This window comes from Manis javanica, chromosome 3 (assembly GCF_040802235.1).
Source record: "Manis javanica isolate MJ-LG chromosome 3, MJ_LKY, whole genome shotgun sequence".
Classification (NCBI taxonomy): Eukaryota; Metazoa; Chordata; class Mammalia; order Pholidota; family Manidae; genus Manis; species Manis javanica.
Window position 1 is genome coordinate 24,115,186 of NC_133158.1, and position 25,967 is coordinate 24,141,152.

Here is a 25,967-nt window from a genome sequence, read left to right on the forward strand (position 1 = left end):
TAGGACGTGGAGCCTCTGGAAGATCACTGGACTCTAAGGTAGGGCCTTCATGACTTCATTTCTGCCTTTGTAAAAAGAGACATGGAGAGCTTCCTTCCCTCTTCATCCTCCGCGATGTGAGGATGCAGTGAGAAGATGGCAGTCTACAAAACAGGGAGCAGGGTCTTTCACCAGACATCACCTTAATCTTGGACTTCTCAGTCTCCAGAACTGAGAAAGAAGCGTTTGTTGTTCAGGCTACCCAGTCTGCGGTGCATTTGTTACAGTAGCCCGGAGAGACTAGACAGTAAGACCATCCTGCTCGGAATTCCCTCACTCTGCAGGATTCCTGAGGCCCCAAACTGTAATTCTAAAGTGGCATATACATCCCCTAGTGCTAGTTTGGCAACTGTCTTCCTTTAGGAAATCAGTGTATATTTAATATGCCTGTTTAGTTGTTCCTTTCATTTCTTCCATTACTTAGAATTTTGTTTTTGTTTTTGTTTTTCCAGGAAACTATTTTAAACTTTTAGATGTAAAATGAGAATACTTACTTTATTAGTTTCTTCAGGTATTACTGCAACTAAAGTGACTTCAACTTGACTTATAAATAAGGAAGTACAAAACTAAATCAAGACTGCTATGTCACTTGGCATGACTTTGCACCCTTCTTGGCAGTCTCTATGGGGGCCACACGCTGAGTTGGCAGAGGAAGAATTATTTCTGCATTTGGAAGTATGACGAGAAGTACAAAGATTCTACTTTGATCTTCTTTTAAAATTTCATACCATCATTCCCTAACCTATTTCCCTAATTTATTTTTCTATAGCACTCTCACTATCAAAAGACACAGTATGTGATTTATTAATTTTGTTTATGATCACTTTATCTACTTTAACCTCTCTGAAAAGATAAATGTTTTTGTTTTGTTTTTCAATAATACATCCCCATCATTGGGTAGGAGCTGGCTTGTATAAGTGCTCATAGCAGGCATATCATAGGTATTGAATGAATCTGTATTAGTTCTCATCTCCCTTACAGTTCCTTAAAAAAAAAGGGATTGAGTGATGACATTTCCAAAAATTGGCAGGTGTACCACAGTGCAGCCTTATCTCCAATTTCTCTCTGTAAAAATGAGAACAGTGAAATAGCACCCATAGCAAAGTCAAAGTAGATGATGAATAAACACATAACTAGCATGTATATTTGATGATGGTTTTATTTTCAAAACAGTAATGAAATAAAAATATATGGTTGAAATTGCTGAAGCAACTTAACTTCAATATAAATAACAGCTGCTCTTCATCTGGGAATTTCATTTATATACAGAACTTTTTTATGCCCTTAAAATCTTTCAACCAGTAAACATCTAATTCAGTACCCAGTATTCCAAGAAATATTTTACACTCAAAGAAGAGTAAGGAAAAGGGACAAGAAATAGCCCTCTTTGAGCCAGTGATTAAACAAATGTTATTTCCAACATCTTTGCTACCCCAATTAGCTATATAGCAAAGCATGTCCAATTTCTTAGGAGCAATGAACAAAAGCATGACTAGCATTTTTCTTTATTAGTAACCAGTCTCTGTTTTATTAGGTGAAAAATCTAAAACTTGAGTATGTAGCAGAGTCTTCTGTTTGATTTTAAAATAAAACCTTTCTGTCAAAAAAATACTGATAAACTCTGACTCTCCCTTTAAAGTTAACACTTTGTGTAATTTCCTCCCAAGCTTATTGGGAAAACGATGCCTACATTTTTTTTGGATAGAATTAAGAGAAAGTTTAACTATATGAGCATCTACTTAGTTTCATTTGTGAGCAAGAAGTCGGAAACTTCCTGGCCCCTTTTGAGATTGTGTCCATTACCATTAAGTGCTAGGCAAATTCAAAAGTGATCTCATTGCTCAGGCTTGTATCCCTGAGAGGTTAACAAAAAGAAAAGAAATCAAATGAAAAAGTTTGAGATGAGGCAATTTCTTTCACTTTACAGCAGTTTTTCATGACCAATTGTATGGCTGGTGGATTTGTGGTCTCTTGGGTTTGATCATGATCTGTGGCCCATAAATCTCCACTAAGTAATACATTCCAAAGGTTTTTCCAATAGATTACCGACTTTACAATGGCCTGTTGATATGTGCCTTTTCAGCACTTCTTCAAAGGATATTTATTCTAGTGTTGAATATATCTGATTTGCCCTCTAGGTTTGCCTGTTTATTAAGACCAGTACAATGAATCGTAACTTGCTAATTTCAGTTTTCAAGGCAATGAAAAAGTTCAAAATGAAGAATCATGTTTCTTTCTGTCAGAACTTGAATGATCATTAAGTCTATCAAGTTACAGAACTTTCTCCCACTAGGGTAAGAACAGATAATAGCATGGCATATCACTGACTAGCTGATAACAACCGCTGTCACAGCTAACAAGCCCCATAATTTGCCTGATGCCATTTCATGTTTTCATCATCTCAAGCATTCATTGGTTCAAGGGTCATTGGGTAGAAGGGTCATTGGGTCATTTCTTCTGCCAAAGGGTGAATTCATTTCATATGCTGATGGCATCCCCAAATCTTAGTCTTTAAGCTTTCATTTTAAGGATGGTAGGTGGCTCAGCTCCTTGATTAGAGACCTTTTCTTACAGCTGTCTTAGAAAACATCCCTGACCTTTGACCACACAAAGGTCCTTTATAGGCAGGATGTTGCAAAACAAGTGTGTCTTGGGATCAATACAGAAAAGTTCACCTGAGCCCGTGGAGTCTCCCTGACTTAAGTGTGTGAAACAGGATGGAGATCAGGCAAAGACTAAATAAGTACCTAATAAACATTAGACACTGTTTGGGGCATGGTGCTACAGCCTGATAAAGACCTAAAAGATTCCTGACCCCCATTAAGCCTTCATTGAGGAGGGGAGGGGGGACAATAAGTCAAATGGCCTAGAGATGAACAAAGTAATTGCAGCCACTGGCAATGACTACCATGACAGATGTAATAAAGAGGTGATGTGAGAATAACTGGAGCAGGGTGGTGGTTTACGTGAGATAAACACTCAAAGACGGCTACTCTGAAGAAGCGACGTGACTTGAGTCCAGAAGAATGATAAGCCAAAAGATGGGTAAAAATCATTCCAAGCGAAGGGAAAAGCAAGTTCAAAGGTCCTAGGACATGGTTAGCCTTAAAGTGTCTGAAGAACAGAGAGCAAAACATGGTGTTGCAGTATCAACAAATAAGGAGCAGAGTAGCAGGACATGACACTGAGGATGTGGGAAGGGACCAGATCCCAAAGGTCTTTGTGAAGCACAGTGAACAGTTCATATTTTATTCTAAAATTGACTAGGTCAGATGCTTTTCTGAAACTTTTGTTTCTCTTTGTGTTGTGTAAGGATAGAGAATGCACCTGCCTAGCCATTAACACTCCTGAGTCAGGATGATATGTGAAAAGAGAAGAGCTCCTGTGGAGAAAAATGCTGGTAATAATAGCTTGTATTTTAGGGTGCCTGTCTCCGAAGAAGAACAACATTATTTATAATGCCATATTACACTAATCGCAGTAACCTCATGAGTTAGATAGGTGCACATTTTTATGGAACACTCAGGGAAACTCAAACATTTTAAATTGAGTTGTTCTTTGGCTTCTTAAATAGCACAAAGGTCTAGATGAAATAGAGTATGTCAAAGAAATGAGGAAAGAGAAAAGAGCTAAAAATGATAAATAAAAAATCGCTATCAGAAAAGTCATACACTTACAGAGAAAAGGGAAGCAAAGCAACCTTTATTTTCTTGTGAAGTCAAGTTAATAATAGTAAAGGGATGAAAAGTATGAAAGTCTCAAGTAGTCAATCAGACAATCAACAAGAGTGGTTTCATTCCATATGTTCTATTTAACTCAATATAGAATAGAGGCCAAATATACAGACTTCTGGGTCAGGAACGCCTGGATTCTAATCCATACTCTATTTCCTTATGCTAGGTCTGTGAACTTGGATGTTGATGTTTTTCTTTCTATAAAATGGGATTACTAACAATACCTCATAGAACTGTTTTGAGGATTAAATGAATTTATACATGAAAAGTGAGAACTGTGTTAAGTAAGCTAGTTGAAACTAGCCTTATGTTTTTAATATTTACAAAAGTGGTTAGATTACCCAAGCAGAAACTAACACATACCTCCTTAACACATACCATTGATTATGCTATTTTAAGTTCTTGTCTAATTTTCTTTTTTTTTTTCTGGAAACAAAAAGTGATATAGTAATGTGATGCAAGAAGAGAAAGAATAGAGTAACCTCTTTTCCTAAACGTGGGATTGCTGACCTGCAAATTTGTCTTTGGCAATCTATACGCATCTTTCCTCATCCTATTTTTTAAGTCATTAATCCTTTCTTGAGCTTTCTCAGCCCTACTTTATTGTCCCCATTACTTCATAGATGTTCTTTTGTTTCTTTTTTGGTCAGCAAAACTCACATTCAAAGAATCCATATTGCTCTTATTTACTCATTAAGAGGAATCAATGTGATTGGATTAATTCACCCTTCACTGTAAATGACTAATAGCAAGATAATACATTGGCAACCATTTATGGCATTTCTGTAATTCCAAAGTAGTCCCTAAATTACAGAGTTTCATCTGGTGTGAATAAAGAGGGATATAAAAAAGCACAGACATTTGAGGGAGAACATGGTGAGGTCAGAATCAGCACCTAGAAAAATTCCCACAGGTCCTACCTTTTACTTTTAAATAATTAAAACTTTCATAGTGATGTGCACAGCAGCAGCAGTAGGGACTATAAACGAGCAAAATCATAAGCCATTTCTGTGAATCAGTTATTTGTAATCTGAGTGTACATTGACTTAGGAATATTAATAAGGTCCTTTGTTACCTATACAAAGATATCCAGGAAAGAGATTTGCTTTTTGTTTCAATGTCAAACCACCAGCTGGAATCAGATTTGGGTCACTTCTTCAGACTGTCAGCAGGCTGGGGTATTTTTTTTTTTTTTAATTCAGCCAGTAGGTCACTGGCTTATACTCTTTTTGTTCTTTAGTTTTTTATTTGAAATTATTAGAAACTTACAGAAAATTACAAAATATTAATTTTGTAGAGTCCCCAGATACCTCCCACCCATCTTACCCCAGTGTTGAATTTTAAAGCATCATTACTGAAACCCGGAAATGCACTGTGATATAACTGACCTGCCAGTTTGCTGGCTTTGGGCCTTTTTCTTTCCAGGCCTTCCCTGGCCCATGGCTTCTCAGCCTCTGTGTTCATGACCTTTGGAGTCCAGGCCAGGTTTTTGCAGAACATCCCTCAGGGTGAGGCTGTCTGGTGTTTTCTCATGATCAGGAGGCGTTTGGGCATTTTGAGAAGAGCACTACGGAGGTGAGATGGGACGCTCCATGTGGCTCCACATCAGACTGTGTGAGTTCCTGGGGCTGCGGGGTGGCTGAGACCACAGACAGTATTCTCTCATACCCTGCAGGCCGGGATTGGGTCCCCCAGGCATGGGTGCGCCCTCTCCCCACAGCCTCACGTGGCAGCCCCTCTGCACGTGTCTGTGTCCTCATCTCCTCTCATGAGGATGCCAGTCCTGTGGGATCAGAGCTGCCCATATGGACCTGTCTCCAGATACAGTCACATCCTGAGACACTGGGAGTCTGGACCCCAACATGTGGCTTTGGGGGGACAAGGTTCAGCCATAACATTGGCAGTGCGGGATGTAATTTATAATCCTGGTGATGCCCACTCTGATCGCTTGGGCGATGTGGTGTCTGCCAGGTTTATTCACAGTATAGTTCCTGTATTTCCCTTTGCAAATTTTATGTGTCTTGTAGGGGAGATACCAGAAAACTACATGGCTGTCCTTTATCTCATCCTATTTTCTCCATGAATATTAGCTTCCTCTGATGGCTATTGCCTGAAAAAATTAGTACTGCAGTGTTTGCATTGTGATTTTCTACTTCTGTCTTTCCTTCTGCATTTACTAACTAACTGAACTTGTATTATAAGGACAAATTGCTATTTATATATTCAAGCTGGGGTATTTAATATCAGATCTTTAGCATAGCCATGGGTTTTTTGTTCTATTTTACTTAGTTTTTGGAGAGATAAAATGGATGGTACCAATACCTGAAACAAAAGAGGAATTCAAAAAATATTTGCTGAAGATAGGATAAACAATGGTAAAGCAAGATACTGACACATATCTATTACTATTGTATGATATGTGTCTGTGTATATATATATGTATATAATATATATTTGTAAATATGTATATATTTCAATTTACATTTATATTTACATTTATATCCACCCTATTCCATCCAGCACACAGTGTGAACTTCTAAAACTTTCAGCTCAATGAATAAACTTATATAATCAGCAAGTAGTATAATGTTTCATTTTTTATTTCTGCTTTAAAATAAAAGATAATGCATCCTTTATAAAATATAAACATCAGTTTTTGCTGTTTTATGAAAATAGTATTTTCAACCTTTACATTAAAAAATAGCACAAGCTTTCTCAGCCCATGTCATCATAGGAAGAAGTTCTTAAGGAGAATTATCTGAATCCAGTACAGGTCATTGTGTATTAATTGTAAGTCATATAAAGAATACATTTCATTCCCAGCAAAAGATAAGATATCTGGCTTACTTCAGCACCTGTTACAGACATGAAAATACAAGTAAGTCTAGCAAAAGAGGATGCATTTTAATTCTTACCAGCATTTTGTGTCACACAGTATGACTGACTTGACTCCTCTGGTGTTACTTTATCTGGTAGAAATTTGGACTCACTTTCCCCAGCAAGTCATTTTCTGTGCATTTTCCTTTGATTCTCAGAAATGATAATGCTAACATTAATAAACTACTGACTTTGGAACAGGCAGTATGTTAAATGCTTTAATGCATGACCCTAATCTTTAAAGAGCCCTGTGAGATAGGAATTATTGTCCTGATATTAGAAATGAAGAAACTGAAATTCAAGGAGACTGAGTCGCTCACCCACATCAGAGAGCTACAGAATAAGAGTGCTGAATTTGAACTCAGGGCTTTCTGACTCCAGAGCCAGGGTGTTAGACCACAATGTACTTCTCTCTCTTGCTATGCACAACTCACAGGGAAACCCAGCCAACACTGCCAGTCTCACAAATGGTTTCTTCCTTCTTCCTGAATGGAAAGAATGTCAAGAATATGGCTTTGCTATTCATAACGTTTTGTAAATGTAGACTTATTTTTAGTAAGAGGCTCTAGACTCCAAGGCACCAGGCAAATGTGCATCCACATACACACTCAGCGAATAAATGGCAAAGATTCAAGGCATAATATTTAATATGCTGCCTAACTGGTTTTTAAAGTTATGCTCCAAAAATATCTATCTTTTCATAAATGGTGCAATCATTATTATGAAAATCATATTCATAATAAACACATCACTTGACCATTTTTCCAAGGTGATATTGATCTCCATATTGATTGCTTCTTTTAAAATGGGAGGAAGCAATAATAAAGGAACTGGTGCTGGCAATTTCTTGTTCTGTGGCCACCCTCTGAGAATTAATGGAATCCAGGTCACCCAAGTCAGGAAAATAATGAATTGGTGTTTTTCCACTTGCAGTAAATAAAACATGCATTAAAAATACATGTATTACTTGCATGGCTTACTGTATCATTTTTACTCTTTCCTTTTTTCCTTCCTTTCTGTAGATTCCTAACAACCATGATATATGTCATTATGTCTTCAACCTTTCCTGGCCATTTTAAAACCAGGCATCTTACACACTTGTGTGGCTATTCTTACCCCATGAATTTTAGCTTCAGCTCTTCCTATTCCTGTGTGTCATGAGTAGTCCCTTAGTGATGGCCTAATAAATAAGTTAATCTTCATCATTTACTCATTATTTCTCAGTAAACATCTTTGACCTTCTTGATTTTGTTTTCTCCAGACTACATCCAGATATTTATTGTAAGCTACCTCTTCCACAGCTCTAAACATTTAATAACTTTCCAGACAGGAAATATGTGGAGATTTTTTCCCCTCACTCTCTGACTTACTTTGCAGTCTGAATTCCAAATATTTTCATATACTAAGGCTTTTTATTATTTATCACATATTGCAGCTTTAAGACCTTTGCACACTTTTATTCCTCAAGGAATTTAACTGCTAAATCATTTCCTCTATGCTCTCAATAAGCTACACATTCCAAGTACTATATTGTATTTTCTAATCTCATTTAAAAATAAAATGCTGCTATTACATTCCATAGGAGAATAAAGGACAATTGTTTTCCCAGAAAATATGATATGAAAAGACATCTGCCACTAAAGTGAACATTCCTTTGCATGTGATTTCTAGAAAATTTTATGTTAACTGCTAATGAATGGAATCAACTCTGAAAAGTATAGCCATTCATTTTTTAAGTTTATAAATCACATGTCAGTGACCAATATGCAAAGCTGGAAAAAGAAGCTGTAATGAGAAACCTCTACACATTATATTAATTCCTTGTCATGTATATACATTGAACCATATCTTCAGTAGCTAACTGCATGGAGCTGAGAGGGAAAACAACTCAAGTGTAATTGTTCAGCTACCTCATATCAATGCAACATCTTGCTTCTTAATTCACTTGTTTCTTATTGTTTTCTCCTTGTTCAACTTAATTTTTTACACCTAATGTTTAAAACCCTCACATTGAGTACTCACCCACAAGGAAAAGCAACGAAATAAAAGATTTCAAATCAAAGGGACCTACTCATCTCATTGTGCATTGAAATGTAGATTTTAATGTGGATTTTCTTACATGTTCACTAAGGAGTGTAAAATTCATTCAGTGATGTTGAGCAACTAGTTTGAATGCTCTTTCCCACTCGTTTTACTCAATCAGTAGGAAGCCATAGATTCTGGTGCCTCAGAGCAGTGTCTTTAGAGAGAGACATACAAATTTGTGTTTTCTGGCCATTTCCAAGGCCAGATATGTGAAGATGGTGTTGAACCTCTCTGAGCTTAGTTATGTCACCTGGGGGGGAAAAAAACAAAAACAATAATGGAATTAAATGGCATCTATATGAAAAGTACCCTGGTACCTAGTATGACCTCAACCCATTTTACAAGTAGATGCTATTATTGCTCTTAGGGCAATGGTCATAGAGATAGAACATTATCCACAATGTATTCTGACCATCTCATAATGCCTGTAGCCACTGATCATTACTAGTACCAAAGCTTTGGAAATAAAATGATTCTAAATAAAATAATATATATGGGAATATGGCTGGGAAAAGCCTGATTGTGAGTATATAACCCTTGAAAAAGTATCCATTCACACACATGTTTCTTTGATTTGGAAAAAAAATTATCATGCTGCTAGTAATTAGGATCTGGAAAGATAGTTATATCTGAAAAGACCAACTTTGGACATCCATTCTTTCCTTGAACATGTGCATAAATATAGCATCCTTTGATTAGTATCTGAAGCTCTCTAGTGTACATTTGCTATTTGGAATTCTTTTCTAAATGGAATAATTGAGAAATGATCAGCCCCTGGATTACAGCATTCCTCAGTGGACAGAACAAATTTATACTGAACATCAAACTTGTAGCCTGAAAGGCTTTGTGCTTGGCCTTGTGCTTTTCAAATATGATCTCATGTAATCTGTGCTCATGATTCTTATTTTAAAACCACATTTACTCTCATTTTATTTCTGATAAAGTGAAGATTTGTATAAAGTCGATAACACAGCCAGTACATGGCAGAGATAATTTTCAAACTCAGATCTGTCCAAATTTTGCCTTTTAATTCACTATGCAAGTAATACCTACCAACTGGAATATATTTCAATTAACTACTCTGAAATATGTCCAAATATTTTCTCAGATGCCAAGTTGATGCAATATATTCTAATTGTCCAAATCTTATAGAACTACATGAAGTGATAACTGAAAAGGAAGAAATAGAAATCCAATTTTTTTAAAGCTGAATAAGACAACTAAATATCATTGCATTTATTTCTTATTTTCTTTCCCATTTCTTAATGCTCTTCCTCTAGTGATGGATTTTGCCTCAGTGAGACGTGATCTCTGTTGTCTGTGAGCTCTTAATTTTTCAGGCAACTCTGGGGGTTGATTGGGATGCTTGTGCAAAAACTTAGATGACTTATTCTGAGAAACTGCAGAAGTGACAGTTCAGACTGATTCAGTGTCACCTTTAAGAAAAATGGTTTATAATATTAAATGATCTGCCATAATAAAATCTTTAAATCTCTGGGTTAATCTTTTTTAAAGGGCTTCTCAGACCATTTCCTTAGAGAAAAGGAAAAAATCATGTTCTATCCTCATTGATGGTCATTGAATAAAAAGAAGTTTATTGCATCAAAAATTCAGTTCAGATTTTTGTTTTGGGCTGAATATGTTTCTTCAGGTGCCCATTGTCACACACCTACACTCTGGAAGTGGTTGGGTTCCTGTGATTAGATGTTACTTCTCCATCCTGAGCACTAAACTCTGGAGTCCCTACAGAGTAGAGGCTGTGTTCTCTCAATGTTTGTGTTCTGAGCTGGCAACCCAATGATGTTCAATGAAATTTTTATAATTACTTAATTGATGAAAATGACAATTCATGAGTTTAAAGTTTTTCCAATTCCAGAAACTGATAATCAAGACATGTATGTGTATAAATTCTTTAATAATACTGACCTCTTTCTAAAACCATTCCTGAATGAAGAAACAGCACATTTTGTAACTACAGGAAGGCTGTCCAGCTTCACCTTCTACCTCCATCACTCACTAATGTTTTAATCTTAAACAAATTTCATAGTGTCTCTCTTTTCTAGTCTGTAAAATGGGGATATTAATGGCCCCTAACTCATGTAAGTGCTGTTAGGATTTCTTAAGATAATCGTCATACAAAACTTAACAATATGGCCAACATGGAGGAGATAGTCAGTAAATGTTACTGTCCTCTAGTGTGAACAGCTAGATGGCTGCAGCATACTTGAAGGAGAATGTCCTCAAATCCAATGAGGCTAGTAAATCAAATGGTGTAGAAACAAAAGATGCAATGGCACTTAAAATACTCCTTGTTGAGAGGATTTGCATTGGGGAGGATGCAAGAAAAATCTCTTTTTAAAGCAATAATATCTATTGTCACTTTATTAGACATACTTTTTTTGCATTAAGTGGTCTTCATTGGCAACTGATTATTTACTGACTCAAACTGTAATCTTTGGGTTTGGAATGTTTATCTCTAATGTCTAGAGCTCTGCAAAACCTTGAGGGGAACTTTTTTTTTTCTTTGCAAACAGATCCTTTGACAGTATCTAATAAAACAATACACAAACAGTTATATATGTGTGTATATGTCTATACATTGTATATAATTTGTACATAATGTGTGCATATATAGTCATTTTCTAGGTACATAAAAGTTATAATTGCATAAATACAGTGGTTTGTGGAGTGAACCAATATCTAACAACATGAATTTATGTCCTGATAATGACATTTAATTACAGATAGATGTTGGGCAAGACATTTCACATCATTAAACCTTCATTTGTTCATCTAGACCTGCACTGTCCAATAGAATTTATTGCAGTGATGTAAATGTTCTCTGCTGTTTAACATGGTAAGCAAAAGCTATGTGTGGCTTTTGAGCACTTAACATGCAGCTAGTGTGAGGAATGAATTATACATTTTATTTTATTTTAATTGTTTTAAATCTAAAAAGGCACATATGGCAAGTGGCTACCTTACATTATGGGTATACAATTGAGGAAAGGACAATATCATGTTTAAAAGATGCTGCATTGAATTCTCCTGGTACAGGTGCTACTAAGGCTGTTTTTTGGCAGAAGACTACCCTCTTCTGAAATGGTGATACTTGTTTCATAATATATTGGAAATTTAAAGTGTAAACCGTTTTTCTTTATTTCTCCCAACAGATCTTGAAAACTTTAAAACAAGAACAAGAAGCACTGTGTCTGTCCGTCAAGGTCAGGGGATGGTTCTACTCTGCGGCCCACCAGCCCATTCTGGAGGTAAGCTACACATGCACTGCAAGGTGCACACTTCACTGGCTGCTCTTTTTCTTGCTGATGACTCTCCCTCTGGCACCAGCTAAGAGGACAGTGTCATTTGTAGAAATTCCCAACGTCCTTGTGTACCAAGAAAGAATTGTTGTCAATGCCTCCCATAATTAAGATAGGAAAATATTGTGAAAATCTTCCCCCCACCACTGCTGTCTACTGTCTTAAGTGGAAGGACACTTGAATCAGTCAAAATCAGAATCCTGTGGCTTAGTAAAGCAATGGAGGTAAAGCATAACACTACTGTTTCCAACTTGATTGGGTGATGGCCTGCTTCATTTCATCTGAGAAGGGATGAGACCTAGCACCAAAATCCGCTGACCACAGAATCCAAGACCACTTTGTGAAGACTCTCAGCAAGCAGATCACTTAGGAATGCATATACGACTGAAAAGACCCAGCTCCCAGTAGCTCCACAGAATGGTGTTTGTTAGCCTCACACATATTTCCAAAGGTCTAAAGCTGTCACTACTGCTTGAGGATGTCTTCTGGTGTACAGCCCTTTCTCAGAGCATGCTCTGAAGTCCTAACATGTGGCATGGCTGAGGCACTAAATGTGCATGCAGATAGGAGGAAATGGGAAGAGGCAAGAACATTAAGTCAAAAGTCTGTCATTTCAGTGTCCCTTTGTATTATGGAAGGTTTGCTTGACCCAAGGACTCTTAACCTACATTTCAGTGATCACCCCTAATGGCAAAGGAGACTGATAAATCAAGTATTTTGTAAGGATAGATGATGGCTCCCCCAAAAAAATCATAATTTTGGTAATAAGAGAGCATATGGAGAAAAGCTGTGTAGGCACCCTGTAGTGTATGATAAAAAGACACATTATGTCTGAAAATCTGCCAGCACATAGAAAGTAGTAGGTAGCTATTTATTAGGATTCTACTAAAGTTTGTGATGATAAGATTGATAAATGCTACTTCTAGAAATCATGGCTGAAGTTAAATTTGATATCTAGTATCCTGTTTGTTGCATTATTTTCTATTTGGTTTAACAAATGATTAGAAGATCAAGAATTTTAAACCGAGAATTTGAAAATACCCTTTTCTTTTTGTCCTCTATTCAAAATTTGTAATATTTCCTTTCTCATCTAATGCCCCAACTAACATTTCCAGCAGAAAATAATTAGTAAAATAATTAAGAGGCTTACACTTCAAGCATGATGAGTATAAAAGTAGGTGGGAGAGACAGGTGTCCCTCCGAGTCTAGACTGAGGACATGAAATGGTTAAGGGTTCTGCTTTTTGAAGACTGGCAGAGAATCCAGGTTAGGTTTCAGGAGTTCATGTTCTGAGAAATCGGTTTACTCTTTAAGACTTTATTTCCCCTCCAAGTTCATATCAGAAGCATTAAATTTGAACTCCAGGACATGAGTTCTGATCCTTGCTCTATTTCACAATCATTATCTGACATTGGGCAAATATCTTCAAAAGCTCTATGCCACACTCTGTAATCTATAAAGTGAAGAGATTAAAGGATATCTCTCAGACTCTTTTTAGTTACACTATTACATAGTAGTAAGTCAACAAAGACTAAACATATTTATCAAATATGCTTTTATTATTGAAGTCCTGACATATATATGAGAAAACCTATTAACTGGACATATACTTGGGATGAATTAAAGTTCACTCAAACTAACACTTCTATTCTCATTGTAAAATCTGATCAAAATAAGAATGAAGGTTTTGCTAATCTACCTTAGTACTTAATGTGAACAGCATCAAACCTGCACAACATGGCAGTGACTCTAAAAATTAATCTTGTAGGCATATTAAGAAAAAGATACCACACTACGCCCTGGGAGAATGATATCTGTGGAAAAGGTGAAGCTCACAAATGGTGCTGCTCTGCTCCACAATGAGGTGCCTGAACACTTTCCCCTTCCCACCGAGAAATATATTAAACATTTTCGTAGACATCCACTGAAATGTGCTTGTCTTTGCTGGCAACAGTCAGCGGCTCTGAAATTCAGTCCCTGGAGCTGTGCTGACATTCCTGGCAGTCTTGATGGTGGAAGACAAGGAAATAAATATTCTCATTATGGGCCTGTTAGAAACTGTGTGCTCAGTAACATTGTAGGCAAGGAAGGCAAGGCAAGGAAATTTGAGAGAAAACAGGAAGGATCTTGAAGGTTGTAAGATAACATCTGAGACATCTATAAGTTTGAGGCAGTAGGGGGTCAGTGATTAGCTGATGAAATCTATCCAATTATCCAAAACCCTCCAGTGCAGACTACACCACGGTGATTCTCTCATTGCTTCTCCGGGCTGTGCATCACCTGAAAGCTGGGAGCATCACCATGAGCCCCTGGGCATACTGAGCAGTTTAGACCCAGCATCTGGTGTCCCGGGTTCAGCTGTAACAGATCACGCAGATGAAAGGAAATGAGTTGGCCTTTTATTAGATCAGTGGGGTACTGAGTTAATGGCATGAAATCCATTGTACGGGAGGCTGCATGTCCCATTTCAAAAGCTGTGCAGGATCAGACTTTCTTAGGGTAATGTGGAAATGAGTTATGATTAATCTATCTCAAAATGCATTTCAGTCAGCAGGTATTTCCAGTGTTGTATGTGCAACATTCTTCATCATCTCTTGGTTAATGGATAAAAATTCAGTTGTGATGTCATCACATAGAGTTTACTATTAAATCTTAATACAAGCACCAAAAGAGCAAATTCACTGTAAATGGACTCTGGTTGTCCATAATGTTCCTTCATATTAAAAATAGAATTTACTGAGGTCCAGAATTTTCACCTTGATTTTTATCAACTACAGAGTCACTTGGCACTAGGAATTCATGAGCTTCAACCAAGCTCTCATTAAATAGGAACAGAACCAAGGTACTTTGCAGTTCTTCCTTTTCCTATATTAAAATTGGCAGGTGATTCAGCAGTGAAATCCTCATGAACAGTGTTAATCAAGGGATGTTTTTGCCTCACCATCCTTTTGTATGTCACCAAGATCACTGCTACTCAAAATGTGTCCATGGAACCAAGCAGCATTGGCCTCACGTGGCCGTTTATTGAAAAGACAGAATCTCAGGCCCAACTCAGGGCCCACTGAATCGAAATTCAAATTTTAACACAATCTCCAAGTGATTCATATGCACATTAAAGCTTGAGAATCCCTTAGTTACATCTGTGGCCCCCATACAGACAGCAAGCATATGTCCACTAGTGGGGGGCAGGAAACTAAAGCATCACCAGGGCAGCATATTAAAGCCACAGATGTCCAGCTTTTTCCCAAGGATATTTGATTCCATATATCTGAGGAAGGGTCCCTGAAATTTGTTTCAGTTGACACAGAGGGAACACCAGATTTAAGATCCACCCACTTGGATCACCTTCTGCAAACCAGCATAAGTCCATCCTGTTGAGGTGAACTGCTTTGATTACCATACCACTCAAGCAGATGAGTTAAGCATTTCTTATGTCAAATTCAAATTTAAAAGAGTTTAAGACAAAATATAATATTTTTATGGTTGTTGATAAGAGAGATGAACACCTTAAAAAGTGACTAGCAGGGATCATGGAAAGATGGCAGCATGAGTAGTTCAGAGGAAATCTCCTCCCCAAAACATATATATTTATGAAAATACAATAAATACAACTATTCCTAAAAGAGACACCAGTGGATGCAGTACAACAGCCAGGATACATCTACATCTGCAAGAACTCAGCATAACACAAAGGGGGTAAGATACAAGCTGTGGCCAGGTGGGACCCAAACGCTCCCCCACCCCAAAACCTGGCAGGAAGAAAGGAGTCAGAATGGGGAAGGAGTGAAAGCCCAGGACTGCTTAACAACCAGCTCTAGAAATCCGCACCCGGAACGCAGATACAAGGTGCACGGGGTGCTGGATATTAGAGAAACGGAAAAGCAAAACCTGTGGACAGGACCCCACAACCGGCGCCCCTGAGACAAAAGAAAAGCGAGTGCTTTCTGCAAGTCTTAAAGAGACAGGGACCCCATAGCTGGACAAAGTTGTCCTGGCAGCTGGGAACACGGGGAAAACTTAGGCGCCCTAAACGGAGGCAGTGCAGCTCTGAAGCCCCTCACAGGACTAGGCAGCCTACCAGTCATTCCTCCAACTGGCGCAGACCCCGACACACGGGCCCAGTGGCAGGAGAGTGGGAGTGCGTGCCGGGGGCGGAAGCGCTAGAAGGAACCGAGAGCAGATCCGTGCGCCGCAGGGCTAGCCTGCAGCGGTGTGACCGAACAGCCCACCGGTGGCAGTGAAGCCAGAGCCCGGTAGAAACCTGTGTGAAAAAGCCCTGTGCGCACTGGCAGTGGAGCCAGAGGGAGCAGGCGCACTCTTAGGAGCCGACGGGAATCCCAGCTCAATGCACAGCCACCCGGGACAGACCCAAAGGCTGCTGTTGCCACACAGCTGCCCAGCAGGGTTGCTGCTAGCATGGAGGAGCACACATGGCATGCCTGCCACTCCCTGCAGGGCTCTGCACTGCTTTGACGGACACCCTGCCTACAGCAGCTTAGGAGATTAACCCGGTGGCTGCTCCAGGAGTGCAGGTAGCTGTCACAGGCAGTGGAGAAGGGCAAGGCATCCAGCAATCAGGAAAGGACTTTCTTCTCCCAGCTGACACACCTGCAACCTGCCTACAGCCACTGCAATCACCATGAAAAGGCAAAAAAATCCGGTCCAGACCAAGATAGTTACACGTGAGAAAGGATCTGCAGAGGCCGACCTAACCAGTCTCCCTGAAAAAGAATTCAAAATAAAAATCATAAACATGCTGACAGAGCTGCAGAGAAATATGCAAGAGCTAAGGGATAAAGTCTGGAGGGAAATTACAGACGTCTGGAGGGAGATCACAGATCTCCGGAGGGAGATTACAGAAATGAAACAAACTCTGGAAGGATTTATAAGCAGAATGGATAAGATGCAAGAGGCCATTGATGGAATAGAAACCAGAGAACAGCAATGCATAGAAGCTGAGGCAGTGAGAGATAAAAGTATCTCCAGGAATGAAACAATATTAAGAGAACTGTGTGACCAATCCAAAAGGAACAATATCCACATTATAGGGATACCAGAGGAAGAAGAGAGAGAAAAAGGGATAGAAAGTATCTTTAAAGAAATAATTTCTGAGAACTTCCCCAAACTGGGGGAGGAAATAGTTGCTCAGACTATGGAGGCACACAGAACTCCTGAGAGACGGGATCCAAAGAGGTCAACACCAAGACACATAATAATTAAAATGGCAAAGATCAAGGACAGGGACAGAGTATTAAAGGCAGCCAGAGAAAGTAAAAAGGTCACCTACAAAAGAAAGCCCATCAGGCTACCATCAGACTTCTCAACAGAAACCATACAGGCCAGAAGAGAATAGCATGATATATTTAATGCAATGAAACAGAAGGGCTTTGAACCAAGGATACTGTATCCAGCACGATTATCATTTAAATATGAAGGACGGATTAAATAATTCCCAGACAAGGAAAAGTTGAGGGAATTTGCCTCCCACAAAATACCTCTACAGGGCATCTTACAGGGACTGCTCTAGATGGGAGCACTCCTAAAAAGAGCACAGAACAAAACATCCAACATATGAAGAACGGAGGAGGAGGGAAAAGAAGGGAAGGAAATAATCATCAGACTGTGTTTATAACAGCTCAATAAGCGAGTGAGGTCAGACAGTAAGGTAGTAAACGAGCTAACCTTGAACCTTTGGTAACCACAAATCTAAAGCCTGCAATGGCAATAAGTACATAACTTTCAATAATCACCCTAAATGTAAATGGAATGAATGCACCAATCAAAAGACACAGAGTAACAGAATGGATAAAAAAGCAAGATCCATCCATATGCTGCTTACAAGAGGCTCACCTCAAACCCAAAGACATGAACAGATTAAAAGTCAAGGGTTGGAGAAAGTTATTTCATGCAAACAACAGAGAGAAAAAAGCAGGTGTTGCAATACTAGTATCAGACAAAATAGACCTCAAAATAAAGAAAGTAACAAGAGATAAAGAAGGACATTACATAATGATAAAGGGCTCAGGCCAACAAGAGGATATAACCATTTAAACATATATGCACCCAATACAGGAGCACCAATATATGTGAAACAAATACTAACTGAATTAAAGGAGGAAATAGAATGCAATGCATTCATTTTGGGAGACTTTAACACACCACTCACCCCAAAGGACAGATCCACCAGACAGAAAATAAGTAAGGACACAGAGGCACTGAACAACTCACTAGAACAGATGGACCTAATAGACATCTATAGTACTCTACATCCAAAAGCAACGGGTTACACATTCTTCTCAAGTGCACATGGAACATACTCCAGAATAGACCACATACTAGGTCACAAAAAAGAACCTCAGTAAATTCCAAAAGAGTGAAATCCTACCAACCAACTTTTCAGACCACAAAGGTATAAAACTAGAAATAAATTGTACAAAGAAAGCAAAAAGGTGCACAAACACATGGAGGCATAACAACATGCTCCTAAATAATCAATGGATCAATGACCAAATTAAAATGGAGATCCAGCAATATATGGAAACAAATGACAACAGTAACACAAAGCCCCAGCTTCTGTGGGATGCAGCAAAAGCAGTCTTAAGAGGAAAGTATATAGCAATCCAGGCATATTTAAAGAAGGAAGAACAATCCCAAATGAGTAGTCTAATGTCACAGTTATCAAAATTGGAAAAAGAAGAACAAATGAGGCCTAAGGTCAGCAGAAGGAGGCACATAATAAAGATCAGAGAAGAAATAAATAAAATTGAGGAGAATAAAACAATAGAAAAAAATCAATGAAACCAAGAGCTGGTTCTTCAAGAAAATAAACAAAATAGATAAGCCTCTAGCCAGACTTATTAAGAGGAAAAGAGAGTCTACACACATCAACAGAATCAGAAACGAGAAAGGAAAAAAACACGACGAACCCCACAGAAATACAAAGAATTATTAGAGAATACTATGAAAACCTATATGCTAACAAACTGGGAAACCTAGGAGAAATGGACAACTTCCTAGAAATATACAACCTTCCAAGACTGACCCAGAAAGAAACAGAAAATCTAAACAGACCAATTACCAGCAACTGAAGCAGTAATCGAAAAACTACCCAAGAACAAAACCCCAAGGCCAGGTGGATTTACCTCAGAATTTTATCAGACATACAGGGAAGACATAATACCCATTCTCCTTAAAGTTTTCCAAAAAATAGAAGAGGAGGGAATACTCCCAAACTCATTCTATGAAGCCAACATCACCCTAATACCAAAACCAGGCAAAGACCCCACCAAAAAAGAAAACTACAGACCAATATCCCTGATGAACGTAGATGCAAAAATGCTCAACAAAATATTAGCAAACCGAATTCAAAAATACATCAAGAGGATCATACCATGACCAAGTGGGATTCATCCCAGGGATGCAAGGATGGTACAACATTCGAAAATCCATCAACATCATCCACCACATCAACAAAAAGAAGGGCAAAAACCACATGATCATCTCCATAGATGCTGAAAAAGCATTCGACAAAATTCAACGTCCATTCATGATAAAAACTCTCAATAAAATGGGCATAGAGGGCAAGTACCTCAACATAATAAAGGCCATATATGATAAACCCACAGCCAACATTATACTGAACAGCGAGAAGCTGAAAGCTTTTCCTCTGAGATTGGAAACTAGACAGGGATGCCCACTCTCCCCACTGTTATTTATCTTAGTACTGGAGGTCCTAGTCATGGCAATCAGACAAAACAAAGAAATACAAGGAATCCAGATTGGTAAAGAAGAAGTCAAACTGTCACTATTTGCAGATGACATGATATTTTACATAAAAAACCCTAAAGACTCCACTGTAAAACTACTAGAACTAATATCAAAATTCAGCAAATTTGCAGGATACAAAATTAACACACAGAACTCTGTAGCTTTCCTATACACTAACAATGAACTAATAGAAAGAGAAATCAGGAAAACAATTCCATTCACAATAGCATCAAAAAGAATAAAATACCTAGGAATAAACCTAACCAAGGACGTGAAAAACCTATACCCTGAAAACTATAAGACACTCTTAAGAGAAATTAAAGAGGTCACTAACAAATGGAAACTCATCCCATGCTCCTGGCTCGGAAGAATTAATATCGTCAAAATGGCCATCCTGCCCAAAGCAATATACAGATTCGGTGCAATCCCTATCAAATTACCAACAGCAATCTTCAATGAACTGGAACAAATAGTTCAAAAATTCATATGGAACCGTCAAAGATCCCGAATAGCCAATGCAATCCTGAGAAGGAAGAATAAACGGGGGGGGAATCTCACTCCCCAACTTCAAGCTCTACTACAAAGCCACAGTAATCAAGACAATTTGGTACTGGCACAAGAACAGAGCCACAGACCAGTGGAACACAATAGAGACTCCAGACATTAACCCAAACATATATGGCCAATTAATATTTGATAAAGTAGCTATGGACACACAATGGGGAAATGACGGTCTCTTCAATAGGTGGTGCTGGCAAACTGGACAGTTACATGTAAGAGAATGAACCTGGATCACTGTCTAACCCCATACACAAAAGTAAACTCCACATGGATCAAAGACCTGAATGTAAGTCATGAAATCATAAAATGCTTAGAAAAAAATATAGTCAAAAATCTCATGGACATAAACATGAGTGACTTCTTCATGAACATATCTCCCTGGGCAAGGGAAACAGTCAAAAATTAACAAGTGGGACTATATCAAGCTAAAAAGCTTCTGTAGAACAAAGGACACCATCAATAGAACAAAAAGGTATCCTACAGTATGGGAGAACATATTCATAAATGACAGATCCGATAAAGGATTGACATCCAAAATATATAAAGAGCTCACACGCCTCAACAAACAAAAAGCAAATAACCCAATTAAAAAATGGGCAGAGGAGCTGAGTAGACAGTTCTCTAAAGAAGAAATTCAGATGGCCAACAGGCACATGAAAAGATGCTCCACATGGCTAATCATCAGAGAAATGCAAATTCAAACCACAATGAGATATCACCTCACACCAGTAAGGATCACCATCATCGAAAAGACAACAACAAATGTTGGCGAGGTTGTGAAGAAAGGGGAACCCTCCTACACTGCTGGTGGGAATGTGAAGTAGTTCAACCATTGTGGAAAGCAGTATGGAGGTTCCTCAGAATGCTCAAAATAGAAATACCATTTGACCCAGGAATTCCACTTCTAGGAATTTACCCTAAGAACGCAGCACTCCAGTTTGAAAAAGACAGATGCACCCCTATGTTTATCACAGCACTATTTACAATAGCCAGGATATGGAAGCAACCTAAATGTCCATCAGTACATGAATGGATATAGAAGATGTGGTACATATACACAATGGAATATTACTCAACCATAAGTAAAAAACAGATTCTACCATTCTCAACAACATGGATGGAGCTAGAGGGTATTATGCTCATTGAAATAAGCCAAGTGGAGAAGGACAAGTACCAAATGATTTCACTCATATGTGGAGTATAAGAACAAAGGAAAACTGAAGGAACAAAACAGCAGCAGAATCACAGAACCCAAGAATGGACTAATAGTTACCAAAGGGAAAGGGACTGGGGAGGATGGGGGGGAAGGGAGGGATAAGGGCGGGGAAAAAGAAGGAGGGTATTATGATTAGCATGTATAGTGTGGGGGGGCACGTGGAGTGCTGTGCAACACAGAGAAGACAAGTAGTGATTTTACAGCATCTTACTACACAGATGGACAGTGACTATGAAGGGGTATGTGGGGGGACTTGGTGAAAGGGGGAACCTAGTAAACATAATGTTCTTTCTGTAATTGTAGATTAATGATACCAAAATAAAAATAATATAAATCCAGCTGAAGACTCAGCTGAAAACAGCTTCCTAAAAAAAAAAAAAGTGACTTGCTTTTTCTCAGATATTCATATACAAAAGCAGCATTTTACAACTGGACAGCTTTTAATACATTATTGCTCATAACTCTATGGCTTCTTAGAGTATTAAGAAGAAAGCCACATGGTTCTTACTCTGAGATTGTTTTTATAGGTTTTATAGAAACTAGCCATACTTTTCACTGTTAGGTGCTTTTACACTGAACACACTCCCATTTAAGCTGGATCGTTTTCACATGGCATCAGACACAGGGACCTTAGGTTATCTGTAGAGTTCTTTATTTTGTTTGTAATGCTTTAGTTTACATTATTTTATCTTATGATCCTCACAGTAATCCTGTAAGAAGTAAGGGCATGTGTTTCGCAGATAAGGATATCAAAGCAGAGATTATGTGAGGTCACACACTAATCAATGGCAAGACCAAAAGTTACCTTTGCCTAGAATGTGGCTCTCGTTTTCCAGTCAGGAGACAAAAATGGTAATAGGTACTGGATTCTCTATGCCACTGTTCTTTGGGCCCCATTCCAGAGTAATTAAATGTGAATTTTTTGAGAGGCATCCTCTAGCCTCATTTATATTTTTAAAAGCACTCCAAGTGATCTAATATATAGCTAGGGTGTAAAACATGTCTCTAGTTCATGTAATAAATAGGTCTTGTCCCAGCCAAACCTCTCTCTTTGCAAGCGTCTCCAGGATCCCAGAAATCTGATCTGATTTGGACATACCCAGGAATATTAGAACCCTAAAAGAATCAATCATGCCTTCCCACAGTGTGGTTATTTCAGCTGGGTCATTTTGTATTTACTGTAGGTCAGGATGAAAGCATGAAACTTGCACATTGCAGTCCCAGCTGTCCTATTAACTTGCCATGTTATGTAACTTCTCTGAGCCCTATTCTGATTCTGTCTTTCCACATATACTTGGCTTCCAGCATTAAGATGTCACCTTCAGAATCAGGCTCACCCAGTTTCTTAATTAATCCAAACTATGCTAGCAGGTCCCTGGGCCAGGACTAATCTTGCTCTGCTAAAATGAGCATCCTTTATGCTGAGAATAATCTTCAAGACATCCATTTTAAGTCAAACTGCTAACTCTGCCAAACTCTCCACTCCATGTATTACTCCCACCCCCTGATCCAAACTGCTCCCATTCTGACAGTTCTTTATAATTTTAGATTTCAGATGTGTCCTTATTTGCTCCAAATACCAATCCATATCACTGTAGTACAGACATCAATTTTAGCTCTTGCCCTCATGTCTTACACAACGGTGTCCCTAGACCCCATTTTAACCCAGCTCCAAACTGGAACTATAGCCCATTGTCTTTCAGATTCTAAGTATTGCTGACATCTAAGAAGTCTGGTTACTGGACCCTAGCCACCATATCAAACCCACTTGGATATGGATGCCAGACAGGCTGGATTCTAGTACGGTTACCCTATGATTTGGAAAGCTGGTCACCTTATTCAGGAAGCAGCAACTGCAGTTCCAGCTTATTCCCTCTACTTTCTCTCAACATATTAGGCTCCCTTTTTTCCCCTTATCTTGGCTCCCAGTATAACTCTCAATCCTCAAACAGTATGATGCTAGGCAAATGGAATTTGTCTTTGTTCTGTAAGCTTCTCAAATGTATTTAAGGATAAAAAGATAGAATGCATGTGTCAGCAATTCGCAAAATTAAAACATCCATAAAATACCTAGGAATAAGTTTAACCAAGGAAGTGAAAGACCTGTACTCTGAAAACTCTAAGACATTAATGAAAAAATTTGAAGATGATACAAATTAATGAAATGATGTTCTGACCTGATGAATTGGAAGAATTAATTCTGTTTAAAATGTCTAGACTACCCAAAGCAATCTACAGAGTCATTGCAATTCCTATCAAAATACCAATGGCATTTTTCATAGAACTAGAAGAAATAATTCTAAAATTTGCATGAAATCATCAAAGACCCTAAATAGCCAAAGCAATGAGAAAGAAGAACAAAGCTGCAGGTGTCATGCTCCCTGATTTCAAACTGTATTACAAAGTTATAGTAATCAAAACAGTATGGTACTGGCACAAATCTCACATACAGATCAATGGAACAAAATAGAGAGCCCAGAAATAAACACACATAAATGGTCAGTTAATCTACAACAAAGAAGGCAAGACTATGAAGTGGGGAAAAGACAATGTATTCAATAATGGTTGTAGAAAAACTGGACAAGTACAAGCAAAATAATCAAACTGGATTACTTTCCTACACCATAAAAAAAAACAACTCAAAATGGAATAAAAACTTGAAAGTAAAACTTAAAATCATAAAGCCCTTAGACGAAAATATAGGTAGTAAGCTCTTTGACATAGGTCTTAGCAGTATTTTTTTGGATCTGACTCTTTAGGCAATACAAAGCAAAAACAAATGAATAAGACTACATCAAACTAAAAAGCTTCTGCACAGGGAAGGAAACCACAACAAAACAAAAAGGCAACCTACTTAACAGGAAAAGATATTTGCAAATGATATTCTGATAAGGGGTTGAAATGAAGAATATGTAAACACATATGACTCAATAGCAGGTGACCTGAATAGATATTTCTCCAAAGAAGACATACAGATGCACAACAGACACATGAAAAGATGCTCAACATTACTAATCATCAGGGGAATGCAAATCAAAACCAAAATGAGCTATCACCTCATGCCTGTCAAAATGGCTAGTATCAAAAAGACAAGAAATAACAAGTGTTGGCAAGTATTCAGAAGAAAGGGAATGCTCATGCACCACTGGTGGGAATGCAAATTGGTGCAACCATTATAAAAGTAGCATGGAGGTTCTTCAAAAAATTAAAAATAGAGTTACTATATGATCTAGGAATTCCACTTCTGAGTATTTGACTGAAAAAAAACAAACTACAAAACACTAATTTGAAAAAATATACATACCCCTATGTTCATTGCAGCATTATTTACAATAGCCAAGATGTGGAAACAACCTACGTGTCCATTGACAAATGAATGGATAAAGGTGTGACACATATATGCAATAGGATACCACACAGCCATAAAAACAAATGAAATCTTGCCATTTGCAACAATGTGGATAGACCTAGAAGGTATTATGTGAAGTGATGTAAGTCAGACAGAGAAAGACATATACTTACATGTGAAATCTAAAAAGAAATGAAAAAAAACAAAACAAAACAGAAACAGACTCATAGATACAAAGAATAATCTGGTGGTGGCCATAGGGGAGGGTATTAGGGGAATAGGTGAAAGAGGTAAAGGGGATTAAAAGATACACACTTCTAGTTATAAATAAGTCACAGAGATGTAATGTAGAGGAAAGGGAATATAGTCAATAATATTGTAGCAACTTTGTGTGGTGACAGATGGTAGCTAGACTTATCATGGTAATTACTTAATAATGTATATAAATGTGGAATCAGTATATTATACATCTGGAACTAACATAATATTGTATGTCAACTAAACTTAAATGTTTTAAAAAAAGACCTTCCAAACATTCCTGGTTTTATTTATTAGAATTGGTTTGATTTTTTTCATTTGCTTAAGCTTGAAATTAAAGTTAAATCAGAAATTTGCTTATGTTTCGAGACATGATTCTTGATTAACATTCATATAACAGATTTTAAGTAGGCAAATAGTCTTCAGATATATTTCTCAAGAGATTCATATGGAATTTACAACCATTACTAAAAGAAATAATCATGCTCTGGTGTTGTGGCTTCATTAAAATGGTTATGTTGCCATTCTTATGATACTTGAAACTTGCTCTTGAAGACTCTAAATGACAATTGAGGTCAACTCTACCAATAGTATTCTCATAGCCATACCCCATGTAATACTTTGTTTACATTTTCTATTTAGTTTATACACTATGTGCTTGGGCTCCATTTCATTTCCTTAGAAGAAACAAGGCATTGAGTACACCTAAGAAGGGCCAAGACTTTTTTTGACCGAGTTGTTTTTAACAAACAAAAGAATAT

At 37.9% G+C, this 25,967-nt stretch overlaps 1 protein-coding gene across 8 annotated transcripts in view; it reads left to right on the forward strand.

Moving 5' to 3' along the window:
• CNTN4 (contactin 4) overlaps nt 1–25,967 on the forward strand; it is a 927,209-nt gene that overhangs the window by 677,551 nt on the left and 223,691 nt on the right. For all 8 annotated transcript variants that reach the window (XM_073230952.1, XM_073230946.1, XM_037019370.2 and 5 more), the window contains one exon: nt 11,909–12,004. In XM_073230952.1, the coding sequence (XP_073087053.1) occupies nt 11,909–12,004 (96 nt within the window). The remainder of the gene's footprint in view (nt 1–11,908; nt 12,005–25,967) is intronic.